General features: G+C 50.2%; 1 protein-coding gene across 2 annotated transcripts in view; it reads left to right on the forward strand.

The window, feature by feature from the left end:
• Positions 1-10,480, forward strand: part of LCP1 (lymphocyte cytosolic protein 1) — a 49,422-nt gene extending 38,942 nt beyond the window's left edge. For both annotated transcript variants that reach the window (XM_068165213.1, XM_068165212.1), the window contains 4 exons: positions 1,798-1,931; positions 4,406-4,529; positions 5,553-5,677; positions 9,036-10,480. In XM_068165213.1, the coding sequence (XP_068021314.1) occupies positions 1,798-1,931; positions 4,406-4,529; positions 5,553-5,677; positions 9,036-9,168 (516 nt within the window). In that variant the 3' untranslated portion in view covers positions 9,169-10,480. The remainder of the gene's footprint in view (positions 1-1,797; positions 1,932-4,405; positions 4,530-5,552; positions 5,678-9,035) is intronic.
• Positions 10,481-20,347: the final 9,867 nt, after the last annotated feature.

Raw genomic sequence — 20,347 nt, forward strand, 5'->3', positions numbered from 1 at the left:
TGGGTGTCTGTGTAAATTCATGGAATCAATAAGGTTGGAAAAGACCTCAGAGATCAGCAAGTCCAACCTGTCACCCAGCACCTCAGGACTAACTAAACCATGGCTTCAAGTGCCATGTCCAGACCCCTCTTGAACATCTCCAGGGATGGTGACTCCACCACCTCCCTGGGCAGCACATTCCAATGGCTAACAACTCTCTGAAGAACTTTCTTCTCACCTCCAGCCTAAACCTCCCCTGGCACAGCTTGAGTCTGTGTCCTCTTGTTCTGCTGCTGGTTGCCTGGGAGAAGAGGCCAACCCCCACCTGGCTACAACCTCCCTTCAGGTAGCTGCAGAGAGTGAGGAGGTTTCCCCTGAGCCTCTTCTTCTCCAGGCTAAGCAACCCCAGCTCCCTCAGCCTCTCCTCACAGGGCTGTGCTCAAGGCCTCTCCCCAGCCTCGTTGCCCTTCTCTGGACACCTTCAAGTGTCTCAATGTCTTTCTTAAACTGAGGAGCCCAGAACTGGACACAGGACTCAAGGTGTGGCCTAACCAGTGCAGTGTACAGGGGCAGAATGACCTCCCTGCTCCTGCTGGCCACACTCTTCCTGATGCAGGCCAGGATGCCATTGGCCTTCTTGGCCACCTGGGCACACTGATGGCTCATATTCAGCCAGATGTCAACCAGTACCCCCAGGTCCCTTTCTGCCTGGCTGCTCTCCAGCCCCTCTGACCCCAGCCTGTAGCACTGCATGTGGTTCTTGTGACCAAAGTGCAGCACCTGGCACTTGGACTTGCTGAATGCCATCCTGTTGGACTCTGTCCAGCCTGTCAAGGTCCCTCTGCAGAGCCCTTCTACCCTCTAATACACCTGCCCCCAGCTTGATGTCATCTGCAGATTTACTGATGATGGGTTCAACCCCCTCATCCTGATCATCAATAAAGATTTTGGACAGGATGGGACCCAGCACTGATCCTTGGGGCACACCACTAGTGCCTGGCTGCCAGCTGGATGTGGCAGCATTCACCACTGTTTCAAGCAGCAATGTGGGCACTGCTGTTGCTCCCTAGTACAGCACATTAAATGATGAAGACTTTTTTGCCTGGTCAGTGAATAATTTTTCCTCCAAGAAAGGAAACACACATTTGACTCCCTGGCTCCATTGACAGGAGGACAATATCTGTGAAGTAAAAAGCCTTGACACTTTTTCTGTCAATATTTAACAGCTGTGTTTGCAGATCACTTCTGCTCCTGTCTTGGTCACTAACTTTTTAATGCATCTTCTCTGTGAGTCACATGGAACCTGCTTAATTGCAGCTCTCTGGATCACTGCCCTCTGCATCAAGTGAAGGCAGTGATGATAAGCAGTCTTGACCAGATGCCTCAAGAAGTGATCACAGATTTGCTGCTAACTACACAGCTTTCCCCCAGCTATCAGGATGAGTAATTCCCCCCAGTTAGGCCAGAGTGATTACCTGACCTAAGCTATTGACTGGGACACTAATCCTTTATCTCAGCGCACTGCCATGGTGATGGAGGTACCCCTGAGCCATGGATTGGTATTTTACAAGGTAATTGGTTTTTTTGGGGGCCCTGATGATGAAGTAGAGCATTTCCTCCTGTGTTAACTGTTTACCATGGTACTTCAGGGATGGAGCTGGCTGCTGGTGGCATTATCCCAGAGCCCCCCCCGAAGCAGCTTCTGCTTGCCTAGGGTGATCTGGTCTAAGTGATCCAAAGAATTTCAAGTTACAGTGTCTTGGCTTTAGTTTTACATACTTCTTTGGGGACCATACTAATCAATCCTGTCTTCCACAGCTTGAGAACTGCAACTATGCAGTGGAACTGGGGAAGAATCAGGCCAAGTTTTCCCTCGTTGGCATCGCTGGGCAAGATCTGAATGAAGGGAATCGAACGCTGACGCTGGCCTTAGTCTGGCAGCTGATGAGAAGGTATGGCAGGCAGACCCCAGCTTCACAGTGTGTGGCTGCACTTGGTTTGCATGCTAACAGTTTTCCTGCTGCTATCTATGGGCTGCAGCTTGCTCACTTGTTTACACTTCTATGCAAAGAACAGAATAGAATAGACCAGGTTGGAAGAGACCTTCAAGATCATGGCGTCCAACCCATCAACCAATCCAACCCACCCAAACAGCTAACCCATGGCACCAAGCACCCCATCAAGTCTCCTCCTGAACACCTCCAGTGATGGTGACTCCACCACCTCCCTGGGCAGCCCATTCCAATGGCCAATCTCTCTTTCTGTGAAGAACTTCTTCCTACCATCCAGCCTAAACCTCCCCTGGCACAGCTTGAGACTGTGTCCTCTTTTTCTGGTGCTGGTTGCCTGGGAGAAGAGACCAACCCCCACCTGGCTACAACCTCCCTTCAGGGAGTTGTAGAGAGCAAGAAGGTCTCCTCTGAGCCTCCTCCTCTCCAGGCTAAGCAACCCCAGCTCCCTCAGCCTCTTCTCATAGGGCTTGTGCTTGAGACCTCTCCCCAGCTTTGTTGCCCTTCTCTGGACTTGTTCCAGCACCTCAATATCTCTCCTATACTGTGGTGCCCAAAATGGAACACATCACTCAAGGTGCAACCTCACCAGTGCTGAGTACAGTGGGCAAATCACCTCTCTAGTTCTGCTGGCCACCCTATTCCTGATGCAGGCTAGGATGCTGTTGGCCTTCTTGGCCACTCAGGCACTCTGCTGAAATTCAGGATGTGATCAGGGGGCACATTGTCTTGTGGGCAAGGCCATTACAGTGAGCTCAAGCAGAAGATTATTATTGTCACTATCTGTGGAGCATGAATAAATGGTCATTGCATGGAAGAGAGAAAAAGAAGTTGGAGGGTCTCAGTGTCAGGGAAAGTGGAGAATGTACCAGAGAGAGAGAATTGATGTAGAAGTTTTGTAATCTGCTACCTGAAGCAGATCACACCTCAGAAGCTCTTCCCCCTTGAGCATACTTCTGTGTGTGTGTCCATTTAAGAGCTCTACCATTGGGTGTGGAGACCTAATAGTTAGGAACTGAGTAAAATAGAATTAACCAGGTTGGAAAAGACCTTTGAGATCATTGAGCCCAACCTGTCACCCAACACCATCTAATCAACTAAACCATGGCACCAAGTGCCTCATCCAGGCTCTTCCTAAACACCTCCAGTGATGGTGACTCCACCACCTCCCTGGGCAGCACATCCCAATGGCCAATCTCTCTTGCTGAGAACAAACTAAATGGAGTCTATAAAACAAGGTTTTTCAGGCAGGTAATTAATCTAGGCATGTGGTGGTTACTTGAGATCAATTTGATGTCTTCCTATGGTGTGTGCTGACAGCATAATCCAAGCTTATGTTCATGCAGAAGGTCAGTCTTAGAGAAGCATAACAATACCCTTCTGGCCTTAAATTTAGCCACAATAACTCTTTGCAGTGCTACAGGCTGGGATCAGAGAGGCTGGAGAGCAGCCAGGCAGAAAGGGACCTGGGGGTACTGGTTGATAGTAGGCTGAACATGAGCCAGCAGTGTGCCCAGGAAGACCAATGGCATCCTGGCCTGTATCAGGAACAGTGTGGCCAGCAGGAGCAGGGAAGTCATTGTGCCCCTGGACTCAGCACTGGTTAGGCCACACCTTGAGTCCTGTGTCCAGTTCTGGGGCTCTCAGTTTAGGAAAGATGTTGAGTTGTTGGAATGTGTGCAGAGAAGGGCAACAAAGCTGGGGAGGGGTTTGGAGCACAGCCCTGTGAGGAGAGGCTGAGGGAGCTGGGGTTGCTTAGCCTGGAGAAGAGGAGGCTCAGGGGAGACCTTCTTGCTGTCTACAGCTCTCTGAAGGGAGATTGTAGCCGGGGGGGGTTGGTCTCTTCTCCAAGGCAACCAGCACCAGAACAAGAGGACACAGTCTCAAGGTGCACCAGGGGAGATTTAGGCTGGATGTTAGGAAGAAATTCTTCCCAGCAAGCGAGATTGGCCATTGGAATGTGCTGCCCAGGGAGGTGGTGGAGTCACCATCACTGGAGGTGTTTAGGAAGAGACTTGATGGGGTGCTTGGTTTAGTTGATTAGATGGTGTTGGGTGATAGGTTGGACTCAAAGGTCTCTTCCAACCTGGTTTATTCTATTCTAATGTCAGTCATTATTTTTTCTAGGACTATGACAGTGAGTCACTTACACCAAGGTCCACTAGGAAGGACCTTTTGGGAAGTCTGAGTATCCAAAGCTTTTGATCCTCCTAAAACAGTGATCAGAGAGCTGGGGACTAATTATATCAGAATAATTATGTTATGATGTAAATTATATACACTGTGTGTTTGGGAAGCAGGGGAGTATCAGATGTAAGAGCACTGTTGGGGTGGTCCCAGTCAGCTGCACATGTAGTCTTCTATATGTGCTTGTGAGGCTGTGAGAAAATGCATTGACCCTGGCTTCCCTCTTGAAGGTACACCCTGAATATCCTTGAAGACATTGGTGGTGGAGAGAAGGTCAATGATGAAATCATTGTCAGCTGGGTCAATGAGACACTTACTGCAGCTGGGAAGGATTCAACCATCTCCAGTTTCAAGGTACAGTTTTTTTTCATAGAATCAATAAGGTTGGAAAAGACCTCAGAGATCATCAAGTCCAACCTAGCACCCAACATCTCAGGACTAACTAAACCATGGCTTCAAGTGCCACATCCAGTCCCCTCTTGAACACCTCCAGGGATGGGAACTCCACCACCTCCCTGGGCAGCACATTCCATTGGCCAATCACTCTTGCTGTGAAGAACTTTTTCCTCATCTGGAGCCTAAACTTCTCCTGGCACAGCTTGAGACTGTGTCTTCTTGTTCTGGTGCTGGTTGCCTGGCAGAAGAGACCAACCCCCAGCTGGCTCCAACCTCCCTTCAGGGAGTTGTAGACAGCAAGAAGGTCTCCCCTGAGCCTCCTCTTCTCCAGGCTAAGCAACCCCAGCTCCCTCAGCCTCTCCTCACAGGGCTGTGCTCCAAGCCTCTCTCCAGCCTCATTGCCCTTCTCTGGACATGTCCAAGTGTCTCAATATCCCTATTAAATTGAGGGGCCCAGAACTGGACACAAATGAAGGTATTAAAAAGAACAATGGTGATATGTTTATAATCTGGCAGTGCCCTTCAGGGATGCCCTGCCCTGCTTTGCAAGGCACCATCCAAACACAGAGGTGGACCAATTCTAGGGAGCTTCCAACGTTGCTGATTCACCTGTGATGCTTCCCAGGCTGGGAAAGGCTCAGTGGGTGTAAATGAGCAGCTTGCACCAGGCAAGGATAGATCCATCAGGTCTCATGTAATGAGCTCAGGAGTAGCACATCTGGTCTCCCTCACACCTCCCACTAGTAGAAGTGTATTGTCATCTCCCTACAGGAAGCTCCATCTTTTGCTTTAATGATGTCTCATCCATTGGGGGTAAAAAACATCCTTGAAAGGGTTCTTAGTCTGCCTTACATGAAAAATAATGCTAAGTAGCCCTTTGTGAAGGTCTAAAGGGCTGCCTGTGGCTCTTCAGACCAGTCTCTGGCTTTGTGGGAGGTGTGTCATCCTGTTCTTGCATCTAACTCTTTCTCATCTATGCAGGACAGCAAAATCAGCACCAGCATGCCAGTCCTGGATCTCATTGATGCCATTCAACCAGGATCAATCAAGTATGACCTGTTGAAAACAGAAGATCTGAATGAAGAGGAGAAACTAAACAATGCTAAGTATGTTAAGTGACACCTCACATTAACTTGAGCTGCTCAGGCTTGCCTGACTGCCTTTGAAAGCTACTCTGCCATCATTCTCATCTGGCACAGCCTCAGCTGAGAAATACCTTGAGTCAGAAGCATGAAGGCTAGGAGTTTCCCCCACAGCAAACTCCTGGCCAAGCTGTCAGCCCATGGCTTGGATGGGAGCACACTGCAATGGGTTAGGAACTGGCTGGAGGCTGAGCCCAGAGAGTGGTGGTGAATGGTGCCACAGCCAGCTGGCAGCCAGGCACCAGTGGTGTGCCCCAGGGATCAGTGCTGGGCCCTGTGCTCTTTAACATCTTTATTGATGATCTGGATGAGGGCATTGAGTCCATCATCAGTAAATTTGCAGATGACACCAAGCTGGGGGCAGGAGTTGATCTGCTGGAGGGCAGAGAGGCTCTGCAGAGAGACCTGGACAGGCTGGACAGATGGGCAGAGTCCAAGGGCAGGAGATTGAACACATCCAAGTGGCAGGTTCTGCACATTGGCCACAGCAACCCCATGCAGTGCTACAGGCTGGGGTCAGAGTGGCTGAGAGCAGCCAGGTAGAAAGGGACCTGGGGGTGCTGGTTGATGGTAGGCTGAACATGAGCCTGCAGTGTGCCCAGGCAGCCAAGAGGGCCAATGGCATCCTGGCCTGCATCAGGAACAGTGTGGCCAGCAGGAGCAGGGAGGTCATTCTGCCCCTGGACTCAGCATTGGTTAGGCCACATCTTGAGCCCTGTGTCCAGTTCTGGGCTCCTCACTTTGGGAAAGATGTTGAGTTGCTGGAAGGTGTCCAGAGAAGAGCAACGAAGTTGGTGAGGGGTTTGGAGCACAGCCCTGTGAGGAGAGGCTGAGGGAGCTGGGGTTGCTCAGCCTGGAGAAGAGGAGGCTCAGGGGAGACCTTCTTGCTGTCTACAACTTCCTAAAGGGATGTTGTAGACAGGCAGAGGTTGGTCTCTTCTCCCAGGCAGCCAGCACCAGAACAAGAGGACACAGTCTCAAGCTGTGCCAGGGGAGGTTTAGGTTGGGTGTTAGGAAGAAGAGAGAGAGATTGCCCCTTGGAATGGGTTGCCTGGGGAGGTGGTGGAGTCACCATCCCTGGAGGTGTTCAGGAGGAGACTTGCTGGGGTGCTTGGTGCCATGGGTTAGTTGTTTAGGTGGATTGGATTGGTTGATGGGTTGGATGCGATGATCTTGAAGGTCTCTTCCAACCTGGTTTATTCTATTCAGTTAAAAAGATCATGAGTGGAAATTGTGTGTCATGTTGTAACTCCTGCTTTGCCAATCAATTGACTTCCCAAGTTCCTCTCTTCTCTTATTAAAACTGTTTTGGAGAGGAAGGGGAAAATGCCAACAACAGTGAAGTGTGGTTAGAGGTTATGACACCTCTTCAGTCAGATAGAGGTGGAACAAGGGCATATGTGAGAGAGAAGGGGGAGGACAGGATTTGTGCCTGAAAGCCTGGATTTATGGATATGGATATTGATTTTTATTCTTTCCCCAGAGTGCAAACCATTTCCTAGCACAGAGCTATTCCTGGGGGCACCTCCCTTTCCTTTCAAGAGTTACAGAGATGACCTCCTGGTCTGGTCCTCAGTTTAGCTTCTCTTTTGCTATGTGCAGCTAAAAACCAGGATGACTTATTTAAGACAATCAAAGTTACCATCACTTTTGTGAAGACTTTCCCCCACTTGTTCTTTTTTCCCTTCCATTTCCTACCCTCTGTTCTCTCTCTTTCCATGCAAGCCTGCATGTGCTGATTTTCATACTGAACTTTATGAGCCCTCTTATTTTTGGCCTCTTTTCCCCTCCATTTCTCCCCATCCCTCCCAAATATTTTCCCTCTGTATTTTGGGGAGGATTTCAGAAGTTTGTGTTCTGAAGTGGGGGGTTAAAGAATGGCCTTTCCTGTATCTTTTTGAATGCCCTTTTTTTCTTATGGAGCACAGCCAGTAGCTGTGTGACAGTGCCCTCTAAGCAGGGAGATGGGAAGGTCAGCTTGCAGATTCTGAGTGTGACTCAAGCAGAAGAGCAGTCCCTGGATGTTTAGTTCCAACCACACTGTTTTCCCACTAAAATCAGCCTTCTGCTTTCTGTCCTTGTGGATTTAGAATCACAGAATCAATGAGGCTGGGAAAAAAACCTCAGAGTTCATCAAGTCCACCCTACTACCCAGCACCTCATGACTACTAAACCATGGCTTCAAGTGCCACATCCAATCCCCTCTTGAACACCTCCAGGGATGGTGACTCCACCACCTCCCTGGGCAGCACATTCCAATGGCCAATCACTCTAGCTGTGAAGAACTTCTTCCTCACCTGGAGCCTAAACTTCTCCTGGCACAGCTTGAGACTGTGTCCTCTTGTTCTGGTGCTGGTTGCCTGGGAGAAGAGACCATAACCTTATTTACATGCAAGGAGCAAGACAGAGAGATGGAGGGGTGACAAGACTGGAAAAGCTGGTTGTAAGGATATCCTTTCAGGGGGTTGGACTCTAAATGTTTGATGCCAATGTTTGCTGCAAGTAATCAGTGCTCTCTGACCATCAGGCAATACATGCTGTCTCTTACTGGAAATGTAGTTCCCTATGACCTGTCTCATACTCTCCTAGATAAAAGTTTAATTTCTATGGATCAGTGAGAAAGTTCCCAACCCACTCAGGTACTCAATACAGAATTAACCAGGTGGGAAAAGACCTTTGAGATCAAGTCCAACCTACCACCCAACATCATCTAATCAACTGAACCATGGCACCAAGTGCCTCATTCAGTCTCTTCCTAAACACCTCCAATGATGGTGACTCCACCACCTCCTCAGGCAGCACATTCCAATGGCAAATCACTCTTTCAGGGAATAACTTCTTCCTGACATCCAGCCTAAACCTTCCCTGGTGCAGCATGAGACTGTGTCCTCTTCTTCTGGTGCTGCTTGCCTGGGAGAAGAGACCAACCCCCACTGGGCTACAACCTCCCTTCAGGGAGTTGGAGACAGCAAGAAGGTCTCCCCTGAGCCTCCTCTTCTTCAGGCTAAGCAACCCCAGCTCCCTCAGCCTCTCCTCACAGGGCTGTGCTCCAAACCCCTCCCCAGCTTTGTTGTCCTTCTCTGGACACCTTCCAGCAACTCAACATCTTTCCTAAACTGAGGGGCCCAGAACTGGACACAGGACTCAAGGTGTGGCCTAACCAGTGCTGAGTCCAGCAGCAGAATGACTTTTCTCCTCCTGCTGGCCACACTGTTCCTGATGCAGGCCATACTGATCATGTAGAAAAACCTCTGAAGAGAAAGAAAACAAGTGGTGCTGCACTAACTTCCTGTTCTGTGTCTCTTCCCCCCCTGCACTGCAGGTATGCCATCTCCATGGCGAGGAAAATCGGAGCCAGAGTCTACGCCCTTCCCGAAGACCTGGTGGAAGTGAAGCCCAAAATGGTCATGACAGTGTTTGCTTGCCTGATGGGCAAAGGCATGAAGCAAGTTTAAAGCACAGAGGACTTGTAGTGCTGCCTGGTATTCCCCCTCCTGGTCTCCTCCACATGAATGCTGTTCTCTGTGCCAGGGAACGCCGCAGCCTGCTCGTGCTCTCAAGGCAGGGATGCTGCACACACTTCCACATCAGGAAAGATTTGTCTGTCCAGGCTGTGTTTTGTTTGGAACTGTTCTGTGCTTCATTTCTTGCCTTGTTTTCCACTGTGCTAGTCATAACCATTTCATATTCCTCAACAAGATCTCCCTAGTGAGACTTAGACATATCCCTTTATTGATGGCCACCAGGGTTTCCTGTTAGAGGTCACCTGCAGCCCTTCCTCTGGGGAGGGACAGGCACCTTTCAGGATGATGAAATGCTCTATACTGCTGCTGCCTGAAAATGCCTTTATGCTTTGGGTAGCATCTCTGCCCTGCTTGCCTTCAGTTTGCACCCAGGAGAACACCACAGGTTTTCCCAGGCCCATGCAAATATTGATGACTCTGGTTTTGGAAGGGTAAGATTCTCTTCAGAAATATTTGGGGGGTGGAGGGAGGGGGGAAAAGAGAAGTGTTTGGGGTCTGCAGTGTGTTGCTGGCATGTGAACTGAGGGTTACTTTTGCCCTGCAAGTTCTCCCTCTGCTCTCTGTGGCATTACTCAGAGTACATTACCAGTCACTGGAAAAAAAAAACACCCAAATCCTAACTCAGTCCTCCAAGAATACCTTGGGAAAGGATAACTCATTTTTGTGTCATAATGCACTTAAACCATAAGCAGAGGGCAAAGCATGAGTGAGATTCAAAGTGTGATCAAGCAACCAAGTGAGTAGCAAGATGAGAGGAAGGGAACCACAGGGACACAGAACAACATCCCTGCAAAAATAGGTTCTGTTAGCTTCACAGACTTGCACTCAAAGGCTGTGGCCCTGATGCAGGAGAGCATTTGAATCTGTGCTTGCACATGGAGCAGCTACTACAATGCTTCCCTGAACTCCAGCTGGGATCCTCCCCACAGCTTTGTGGCTAACACAGTGCTGTAAGCTTGCTCTGCTGAGGACCAAGTCCTGTCTGTGGATAGCCAGTAGGATATCTTGGCACTGAATCCATTTCCTTGGCCTGAGTCATTCACTGTGCCTGGCCTTTACAGGGATGTTCCTGTGGTGAAATGCAGGAGGAGGGAATCTTGCCTTAATGCAATCCTGTTGACACAGTCTCTGTTCCCTCCCTCTCCCTTCCCTCCTGTTCAGCCCCTTTGGAATTGCCTTAATAAAGAACCAATATTCAATGATGTGAGAAGTGTCTCCAAATAAAATGTTCTCTAAAGCCAAATGTGTGCTCTCTGCTTCCAGCCATGCAGGTGCTCAGGGGGGAGTGTGTCTTGTAGACTATCATACTCTCCATAGTCAGGTTTGGAAGGGAGCACAAGGATCATCTAGTTCCAACCCCCCTGCCATGGGCAGGGACACCCCACACTACATCAGCCTGGCCAGAGCCACAGCCAGCCTGGGCTTAAACACCACCAGGGATGGGGCCCCAACCACCTCCCTGGGCAACCCATTCCAGGGCTTCACCACTCTCATGGGGAAGAACTTCCTCCTCACCTCCAGCCTCAATCTCCCCACCTCCAGCTTCATTCCATTCCCCCTAGTCCTATCACTCCCTGAGATCCTGAGCAGTCCCTCCCCAGCCTTCCTCTAGGCCCCCCTTCAGATACTGGAAGGCCACAATGAGGTCACCTGGGAGCCTTCTGCAGACTGAACAGCCCCAACTCCTTCAGTCTGTCCTCACAGGAGAGGTGCTCCAGCCCTCTGATCATCCTCATGGCCCTGCTCTGGACACCTTCCAGCACCTCCAGATCCCTCTTGCAATAGGGGCTCCAGAACTGGAGGCAGGACTCCAGGTGGAGTCTCCCAGAGCTGAGCAGAGGGGGGAGAATCACCTCCCTTGCCCTGCTGGCCACACTTCTCCTGATGCAGCCCAGGATCTGATTGGCTTTGTGGGGCTGCAAGTGCACACTGAGAGCTCCTGGTGAGCTTCTCCTCCCCCAGCACCCCCCAAGTCTCTCTCCTCAGGGCTGCTTTCCAGCCAGTCCCTGCCCAGCCTGCATTTGTGCCTGGGATTGCCTCCACCCAGCTGAAGGACCCTGCCCTTGGTCTTGTTGAACCTCCTGAGGTTGGCTTGTGCCCACCTCTCCAGCCTGTCCAGGTCCCTCTGGATGGCCTCCCTTCCCTCCAGCCTGTCTGCTGCACCACACAGCTTGGTGCCATCAGCAAACTTGCTGAGGGTGCACTCAATGCCACTGTCCATGGCACCCACAAAGATGTTGAACAAGCCTGGTCCCAGGACTGATCCCTGAGGGACTCTGCTTGTCCCTGGCCTCCACTGGGACATGGAGCCATTGACAGCCACTCTTTGGGTGCAGCCATCCAGCCAGTTCCTTATCCATCTAGTGGTCCAATAGCTGAAACAGGGACAGATTTTTAAACCCAACACAACTGTGGGCTACATAAAGATGTATCTTCCATATTGTTATTGAATCACAGAAACAATAAGGTTGGAAAAGAGCTCAGAGGTCATCAAGTCCAACCTGTCACCCAACACCTCAGGACCAACTTGGCCTCCCGTGCCATGTCCAATCCCTTTTTGAACACCTCCAGGGATGTTTACTTCACCATGTGGAGCAAGGAGAGGAGAGAGATTGGCCATTGGAATGTGCTGCCCAGGGAGGTGGTGGAGTCACCATCCCTGGAGGTGTTCAAGAGGGGATAGGACATGGCACTTGAAGCCATAATTGAATAGTCTTGAGGTGTTGGGTGACAGGTTGGACTTGATGATCTCTGAGGTCTTTTCCAACCCTATTGATTCTATGATTCTATGATCACAAGGAGGTGCCCTTGCCCCAAACTCAGAGGTGGACAAGAGGGAAGAAGTAGATGATGGGTGGGAGATGGTAGCAGCAGCAGAGTGGGAGGTAGGGCTTTTCCTTTGGTTCCAAACTACTGCAGGCACTTGGTATTGCAAAGGCAAGATGCACTTTTCAGACCTTGCTCTTCCACCAGCCCACAGCAATTCAGTTCAGGGGTAGGATTTTTAGAGGAGTCTGTTGACTGAGGGGTAGGGTGGAGAGGCTTTCACACATCATGCATTTCTCCTAGGCAAGATGTAGGACTTGAGGGGCCCTGGAGATTGCAAACTGCCCCCTACCTCCGGCTCCAGAGAGGGTCTGGGTGATGTATGCTGTTATTCAGAACATGTTTTGTGAAGGGGGCTGATTTTCCCCCTCCTCAGCATCCCAGCACTGCAGCCACACACCCTGCCATACAGCACTCCTCCCCGTAGCCAGTCCCCTGTCCCTAGGCTGCCTTTTGGGACACTGTTTCAGAGGCTCAGGCTGCAGCTCTGCACCGGCAGTGAGCCCTGGCACCGGTCCTAGCAGCAGTGCAGCAGGCAGAGCTAACCAGGAGATGGCAGTCACTCTATCTGCAGTCCTAGAGACTGGCATGCCTGAGCTCTGAAAACGCTCTCCTCTGGGAAATGGACTCAAACTGGGACATTTAACCCTAGGCAGAACACGAGCACCTGTCAGCATGCAAAGGGGCATAGGTTCTGTTGGCAGGGATACCACAATAAATGCCTTACCAGATCTTCCCAGGCAAGGTCATGGAACAGGTCATCCTGAGTGCAATCACACAGCACTTACAGCATGGCCAAGGGATCAGGCCCAGCCAGCATGGATTTAGGAAGGGCAGGTCCTGCCTCACCAACCTGATCTCCTTCTATGATCAGGTGACTGCCTGGTGGATGTGGGGCAGGCTGTGGATGTGGTCTGCCTGGAATTCAGCAAGGCCTTTGACACTGTCCCCCACAGCAAACTCCTGGCCAAGCTGTCAGCCCCTGGCTGGGACAGCAGCTCTCTGAGCTGGGTTAGGAACTGGCTGGAGGCTGAGCCCAGAGACTGGTGGTGAATGGTGCCACAGCCAGCTGGCAGCCAGGCACCAGTGGTGTGTCCCAAGGATCAGTGCTGGGCCCCATGCTCTTTAATATCTTTATTGATGATCTGGATGAGACATTGAGTCCATCATCAGTAAATTTGCAGATGACACCAAGCTGGGGGCAGGACTTGATCTGTTAGAGGGTTGAAGAGCTCTGCAGAGGGACCTGGACAGGCTGGACAGATAGGCAGAGTCCAAGGGCAGGAGATTGAACACATCCAAGTGCCAGGTTCTGCACTTTGGCCACAACAACCCCATGCAGTGCTACAGGCTGGGGTCAGAGTGGCTGGAGAGCAGCCAGGCAGAGAGGGACTGGAGGTACTGGGACAGTAGGCTGAACATGAGCCAGCAGTGTGCCCAGGTGGCCAAGAAGGCCAATGGCATCCTGGCCTGTATCAGGAACAATGTAGCCAGCAGGAGAAGGGAGGTCATTGTGCCCTGTGACTCAGCATTGGTTAGGCCACACCTTGAGTCCTGTGTCCAGTTCTGGGCCCCTCAGTTTAGGAAAGATGTTGAGATACTGGACGGTGTCCAGAGAAGGGCAACAAAGCTGGGGAGGGGCTTGGAGCACAGCCCTGTGAGGAGAGGATGAGGGAGCTGGGGTTGCTTAGCCTGGAGAAAAGAAGGCTCAGGGGAGACCTTCTTGCTGTCTACAACTACCTGAAAGGAGGTTGTAGCCAGGTAGGGGTTGGTCTCGTCTCCCAGGCAACCACCAACAGAACAAGAGGACACAGTCTCAAGCTGCACCAGGGGAGGTTTAGGCTGGATGTTAGGAAGAAATTCTTCCAGAAAGAGAGATTGGCCATTGGAATGTACTGCCCAGGGAGGTGGTGGAGTCACCATCACTGGAGGTGTTTAGGAAGAGACTGGATGAGGCACTTGGTGCCATGGTTTAGTTGATTAGATGATGTTGGGTGATAGGTTGGAATTGATGATCTTCAAGGTCTTTTCCAACCTGGTTAATTCCATTCCATTCTATTCTATTTTATTCTATTCTATTCTATTCTATTCTATTCTATTCTATTCTATTCTATTCTATTCTGTTCTATTCCATCCCATCCCATCCCATCCCATCCCATCCTATCCTATCCTATCCTATCCTATCCTATCCTATCCTATCCTATCCTATCCTATCCTATCCTATCCTATCCTATCTTCATCCTTATCTTTATAATCTCCCTTGATAAATGAAGCTATCCTGGACCTAAAGGTTTGGGAATAACTGCAGTCTGATAGAGGAGTTTAGCATGTTTGCTTTCCAATGCCCCACTGTTCAGTTCTGGTTTATTTGATGGGGTTGAGCTTTTGCTTGCATGAAATGGTAATAGGAGCCTGTAATAAAGCTCTGATCAGGTGCTGCAGGGGTTAAACCCATGGCAGATAGTACAAACCCCCAAGATCTGGAATGTTTTTGGCTGTTGCTTTCCTCCAGCTCTCCCTCCCTCCCTCTCTCTTAGAGAAAGCAGCTGTCTGTGGGATTGACTCCCAAATGAAGCTGGCTCTGTAAGCACTTCCATTATTGATTTTCATTGCACAATTAATCATGATTTTCAATGCTTCAGAAAAGCTCAAACACTCAGATGAATGAAAACAAAGCATCAGCAGTTAGGCTAACTAGGAGGAAGGGGGGGAAAAAAAGCCAACCACGAGGGCAATCAATCCACATGCTTCAGGGTACAGGCTGATCACCAGATGGACTCTGAAGGAAATAGCCCCCGACAGGGTAGTAAAGCATAATTAGGTGAATGATGAGGATTTTACACCTTCTTGTAAATCATCTAGCCCACCTAGAAATCATCATTCCTGGCCTCAGAAAGGGGGAAGCAAGCAGCATGGCTGGCTGCTCTGCTTTTGCACAGATAATCACAGAATCAGCAAGGTTGGAAGAGGCCTCAAAGATCATTGAGTCCAAGATGTCACTGCAGAGCTCATGACTAGACCATGGCACCAAGTGCCACATCCAATCCCCTCTTGAACACCTCCGTGGGCAGTGACTCCACCACCTCCCTGGGCAGCACATTCCAATGGCTAACAGCTCTCTCAGTGAAGAACTTTCTCTTCACCTCCAGCCTAAACCTCCCCTGGCGCAGCTTGAGACTGTGTCCTCTTGTTCTGGTGCTAGTTGCCTGGGAGAAGAGACCAACCCCCACCTGGCTGCAACCTCCCTTCAGGGAGTTGTAGACAGCAACGAGGTCTCCACTGAGCCTCCTCTTCTCCAGGCTAAGCAACCCCAGCTCCCTCAGCCTCTCCTCACAGGGCTGTGCTCCAAACCTCTCCCCTGCCTCGTTGCCCTTCTCTGGACACCTTCAAGTGTCTCGATGTCCTTCTTAAACAGAAGGGCCCAGAACTGGACACAGTACTCAAGGTGCTGCTTCTGCTTCCTCCAGAGATGGGACTGAACCAAAAGCCCCCAACCCTCCTTCCAAATGCAGTATAATTGTTGTGAGCCCCATCACAAGTTTCAGACCCTGATGTCAATTGCTGCTTAACTGAGCAACAGCTTCTATCTGGCTCCCACTTGTAAAACAGGACCCTGTCTCTGGCAGGTGCTCCTGTGTCCAGTTCTGGGCCCCTCAGTTTAGGAAGGACTTGAAGGTGTCCAGAGAAGGGCAACAAAGCTGGGGAGAGGCCTTGAGCACAGCCCTGTGAGGAGAGGCTGAGGGAGCTGGGGTTGCTTAGCCTGGAGAAGAGGAGGCTCAGGGGTGACCTCATTGTTCTCTACAACTACCTGAAAGGTGGCTGTGGCCAGGAAGGGGTTGGTTTCTTCTCCCAAGCAACCAGCACCAGAACAAGAGGACACAGTCTCAAGCTGCACCAGGGGAAGTTTAGGCTGGAGGTGAGGAGAAAGTTCTTCACTGAGAGTTGTTAGCCATTGGAATGTGCTGCCCAGGGAGGTGATGGAGTCCCCATCCCTGGAGGTGTTCAAGAGGGGATTGGATGTGGCACTTGGTGCCATGGTCTAGTCATGAGGTCTGTGGTGACAGGTTGGACTCGATCTTTGAGGTCTCTTCCAACCTTGGTGATTGTGTGATGCTGTGATACTGTTTCATGGGCTGCAAAAAACTGTTTCCAGAACGAAATGGCAGGGGTTGGTGTCATTGGCCATGTATGTAAATGATCACAGGGCCCTGTGGAGATTAATTGGTTCATGAATAAAGATGAGGAGCTGAGGTGTGCAGGGAGGAATCATTTATCAATTATATGCCCTGGCAAACGGGAAGATGCTGCGGCCTTAACGGCCGGATGGGTTTTGAAAGGGAGACTTGTAAATTGAGTTTTAATTCTGTTCTGCCACATTCATAATCCAGGGCTGTTAAACTAATTGCATCTTTGTGTGGCCCACGAGCAGGGGTGCTCAGCTGCACCACCCAGCAAGCCACAAAGGGATCAGAGCTCCTTTAGATTTCAGCCATCCTTTGCCTCGCATAGGAAGGATGCTGGAAGGGTCCCTTTGTCCCCTCAGGCTCAAAACAGAGAGGGGGAAAAAAAGAGAAAGGACACCTGCCTGTAAATATGGGTTTATTCAGGAGAATAATTTTCCATTTGAATCTGAAGGATGTTGTTAGGAAGGAGGTTGACTTGGTGGAGCATGTCCAGAGAAGGGCAATGAAGTTGGTGAGGGTCTTGGAACAAAGCCCTGTGAGGAGAGGCTGAGGGAGCTGGGGTTGCTTAGCTTGGAGAGGAGGAGACTCAGGGGTGACCTTATTGCTCTCTACAACTACCTTAAAGGAAGGTTGTAGACAGGCAGAGGTTGGTCTGCTCTCCCAGGCAACCAGTACCAGAACAAGAGGACACAGTCTCAGGCTGCACCAGGGGAGGTTTAGGCTGGAGGTTAGGAAGAAGTTCTACACAGAGAGAGTGATTGGCCACTCGAATGGGCTGCCTGGGGAGGTGGTGGAGTCACCATCACTGGAGGTGTTTAGGAGGAGACTTGATGGGGTGCTTGGTGCCATGGTTTAGTTGATTAGATGGTGTTGGGTGATAGGTTGGACTTGATGATCTTGAGGGTCTCTTCCAACCTCGTCTCGTCTCGTCTCGTCTCGTCTCTTCTCTTCTCTTCTCTTCTCTTCTCTCTTCTCTTCTCTTCTCTTCTCTTCTCTTCTCTTCTCTTCTCTTCTCTTCTCTTCTCTTCTCTTCTCTTCTCTTCTCTTCTCTTCTCTTCTCTTCTCTTCTCTTCTCTTCTCTTCTCTTCTCTTCTCTTCTCTTCTCTTCTCTTCTCTTCTCTTCCTCTTCCCTTCCCTTCCCTTCCCTTCCCTTCCCTTCCCTTCCCTTCCCTTCCCTTCCCTTCCCTTCCCTTCCCTTCCCTTCCCTTCCCTTCCCTTCCCTTCCCTTCCCTTCCCTTCCCTTCCCTTCCCTTCCCTTCCCTTCCCTTCCCTTCCCTTCCCTTCCCTTCCCTTCCCTTCCCTTCCCAATGGACAGCACAGACTCACATGGCTTTTCTATCCTGCCTCAGGCACACTGCCCTGCTGGCACGATTACCCATCCCTGGAGGGACTTGTTGCTGATTAACTGGAAACAAGAGGATTCTGGAAGATCAAAATAATAGCAGAAAATGCTGATCCCAACCAGGGGAAAAGATCTGAGGGATGTGGCTTCTGATAACAACTGACCTCTCCTTTTCCTACCCCCTCTGTGTGCTTGTTAACGGGTTTGCTGCTACAAACAGACGGTGTGAAGTTAGCATGGGCTCTGGCACATGCTGAAATACAGACTGAGATCTGAGAATGTCCATGCAGGAGGAGGCTTGTTAATGAAAATCTGGCTGATGAATACTGTGCAGGCCCTGGGATCAAAGGGGAAAGCCACATGTAGGTCCTGTTTGGGCTTAGAGGAAGCCTCACGACACCTGGCTGCTGAAAGCCAAGGGTGCTGCTGCTGAATGTCACTGGAAATTACTCAGTGGCACTGCACCAACTGCTCCAGACCATCCAGCTACAGCACTGCAGGCAGTTGTTCCTTTGCCTTGTTTTATCTGAGGATTTTCTGGGATCTGGATCTCCTTCACTAGCAAGAGCAGCTGCAGGAGCCCAGCACAATGGCCAGGCACAGTCCAGCATCTCAGTGTATGCTGGTTCAGGCACCTTGAGGAGTATTAACTACCCTAATTTATCTGGCATGTGGATGCCTGGAGTTTTCTCCTGCACCTTTTTGGGCATTGGCATCTTAAATCACCACAGAGTTCTGCCAGAGCTTGATCTGATTGAGACACAACACCTCCAGAGGGCACAGGTATCAACAACTTGAAGGGAGGCTGTAGCCAGGCAGGGGTTGGTCTCTTCTCCCAGGCAACCAGCACCAGAACAAGAGAACACAGTCTCAAGCTGTGCCAGGGGAGGTTTAGGCTGGATGTGAGGAAGAAATTCTTCCCAGCAAGCGAGATTTGCCATTGGAATGTGCTGCCCAGGGAACTGGTGGAGTCACCATTGCTAGAGGTGTTTAGGAAGAGACTTGATGGGGTGCTTGGTTTAGTTGATTAGATGGTGTTGGGTGATAGGTTGGACTCAAAGGTTTCTTCAAACCTGCTTTATTCTATTCTAAGGTCAGTCATTATTTTTCTAGCACTATGAGAGTGAGTCACTTACACCAAGGTCCACTAGGAGGGACCTTTTGGGAATTCTGAGTATCCAAAGTTTTGACTGTCACCTTGACCTAGATAAGTGGGTTTGTTACGAATGGAATGGAATGGAATGGAATGGAATGGAATGGAATGGAATGGAATGGAATGGAATGGAATAGAATAGAATAGAATAGAATAGAATAGAACAGAACAGAATTAACCAGGTTGGAAGAGATCTTCGAGGTCATCAAGTCCAACCTATCACCCAACACCATCTAATCAACTAAATCATGGCACCAAGCACCCCATCCAGGCTCTTCTTGAACACCTCCAGTGATGGTGACTCCACCACCTCCCTGGGTAGCACATTTCCAATGGCCCAACCTCTCTTCTCTGGGAAGAACTTCTTCCTGACATCCAGCCTAAACCTCCCCTGGCACAAGGAATAATTCATCCAGATACAGCAAATCCTTTGAACTCAGGGCAGATCTTTTGACCAAGCAGCTCTTCTAACAGTGGATGCTGATTCATCAGCATCAAAAAAGGTTACTGAAAATGTTCAGTTTTGAGGAGGTTACCAATTGCAGAAAAAAAACAACCCAAAAAAACATTTGTTGAAGAAGGGAAGCATTCAAATGGGTGAATTTTCCCTTTGCAACAGTTCTTTATAGTATCACAGTATCAGTCAAGGTAGGAAGGGACCACAAGGATCATCTAGTTCCAACCCCCCTGCCATGGGCAGGGACACACCCCACACTACATCAGCCTGGCCACAGCCTCATCCAGCCTGGGCTCAAACACCTCTAGGGACAGGGCCCCAACCACCTCCCTGGACAACCCATTCCAGGGCTTCACCACTCTCATGGGGGAAGAACTTCCTCCTCACATCCAGCCTGATTCTCCCCACCTCCAGCTTCATTCCATTTCCCCCTAGTCCTATCACTACCTGAGATACTGAGAAGTCCCTCCCCAGGCCCTCCTGTAGGCCCCCTTCAGATACTGGAAGGCCACAATGAGGTCACCTTGGAGCCTTCTCTTAATTTCTCTTTAAATTCAATCTTATTTCCTCCAGGCCATAATAAAGAAAAGCATAGAAATGTGAGTTAATTTTCAGTTGAGCAGAAAATCAAACAAGGGTTGAGATTACCAAAAGGAAATGCTTTGATTAACTCAGCTGTTTGTCAGCTGCCCTTCACAGTGGTTTTTAAGACTGCATTTTTCTTCCCAGTTTAACTGGGACATTCTGAGCCAGCAGTGTGCCCAGTGGCCAAGAAGGCCAATGGCATCCTGGCCTGCATCAGGAACAGTGGTGGGGCAGCAGGAGCAGGGAAGTCATTGTGCTCCTGGACTCAGCACTATTTAGGCCACACCTTGAGTCCTGTGTCCAGTTCTGGGCCCCTCAGTTTAGGAAAGATGTTGAGTTGCTGGAAGGTGTCCAGAGAAGGGCAACAAAGCTGGGGAGGGGGATTAGAGCACAGCCCTGTGAGGAGAGGCTGAGGGAGCTGGGGTTGCTTAGCCTGGAGAAGAGGAGGCTCAGGGGAGACCTTCTTGCTGTCTACAACTCCCTGAAGGGAGGTTGTAGCCAGGTGGGGGTTGGTCTCTTCTCCCAGGCAACCAGCACCAGAACAAGAGGACACAGTCTTAAGC

Source organism: Melanerpes formicivorus, unplaced genomic scaffold, assembly GCF_026170545.1.
Source record: "Melanerpes formicivorus ecotype bairdi unplaced genomic scaffold, bMelFor1.0.p_v2 SCAF_87, whole genome shotgun sequence".
Classification (NCBI taxonomy): domain Eukaryota; kingdom Metazoa; phylum Chordata; class Aves; order Piciformes; family Picidae; genus Melanerpes; species Melanerpes formicivorus.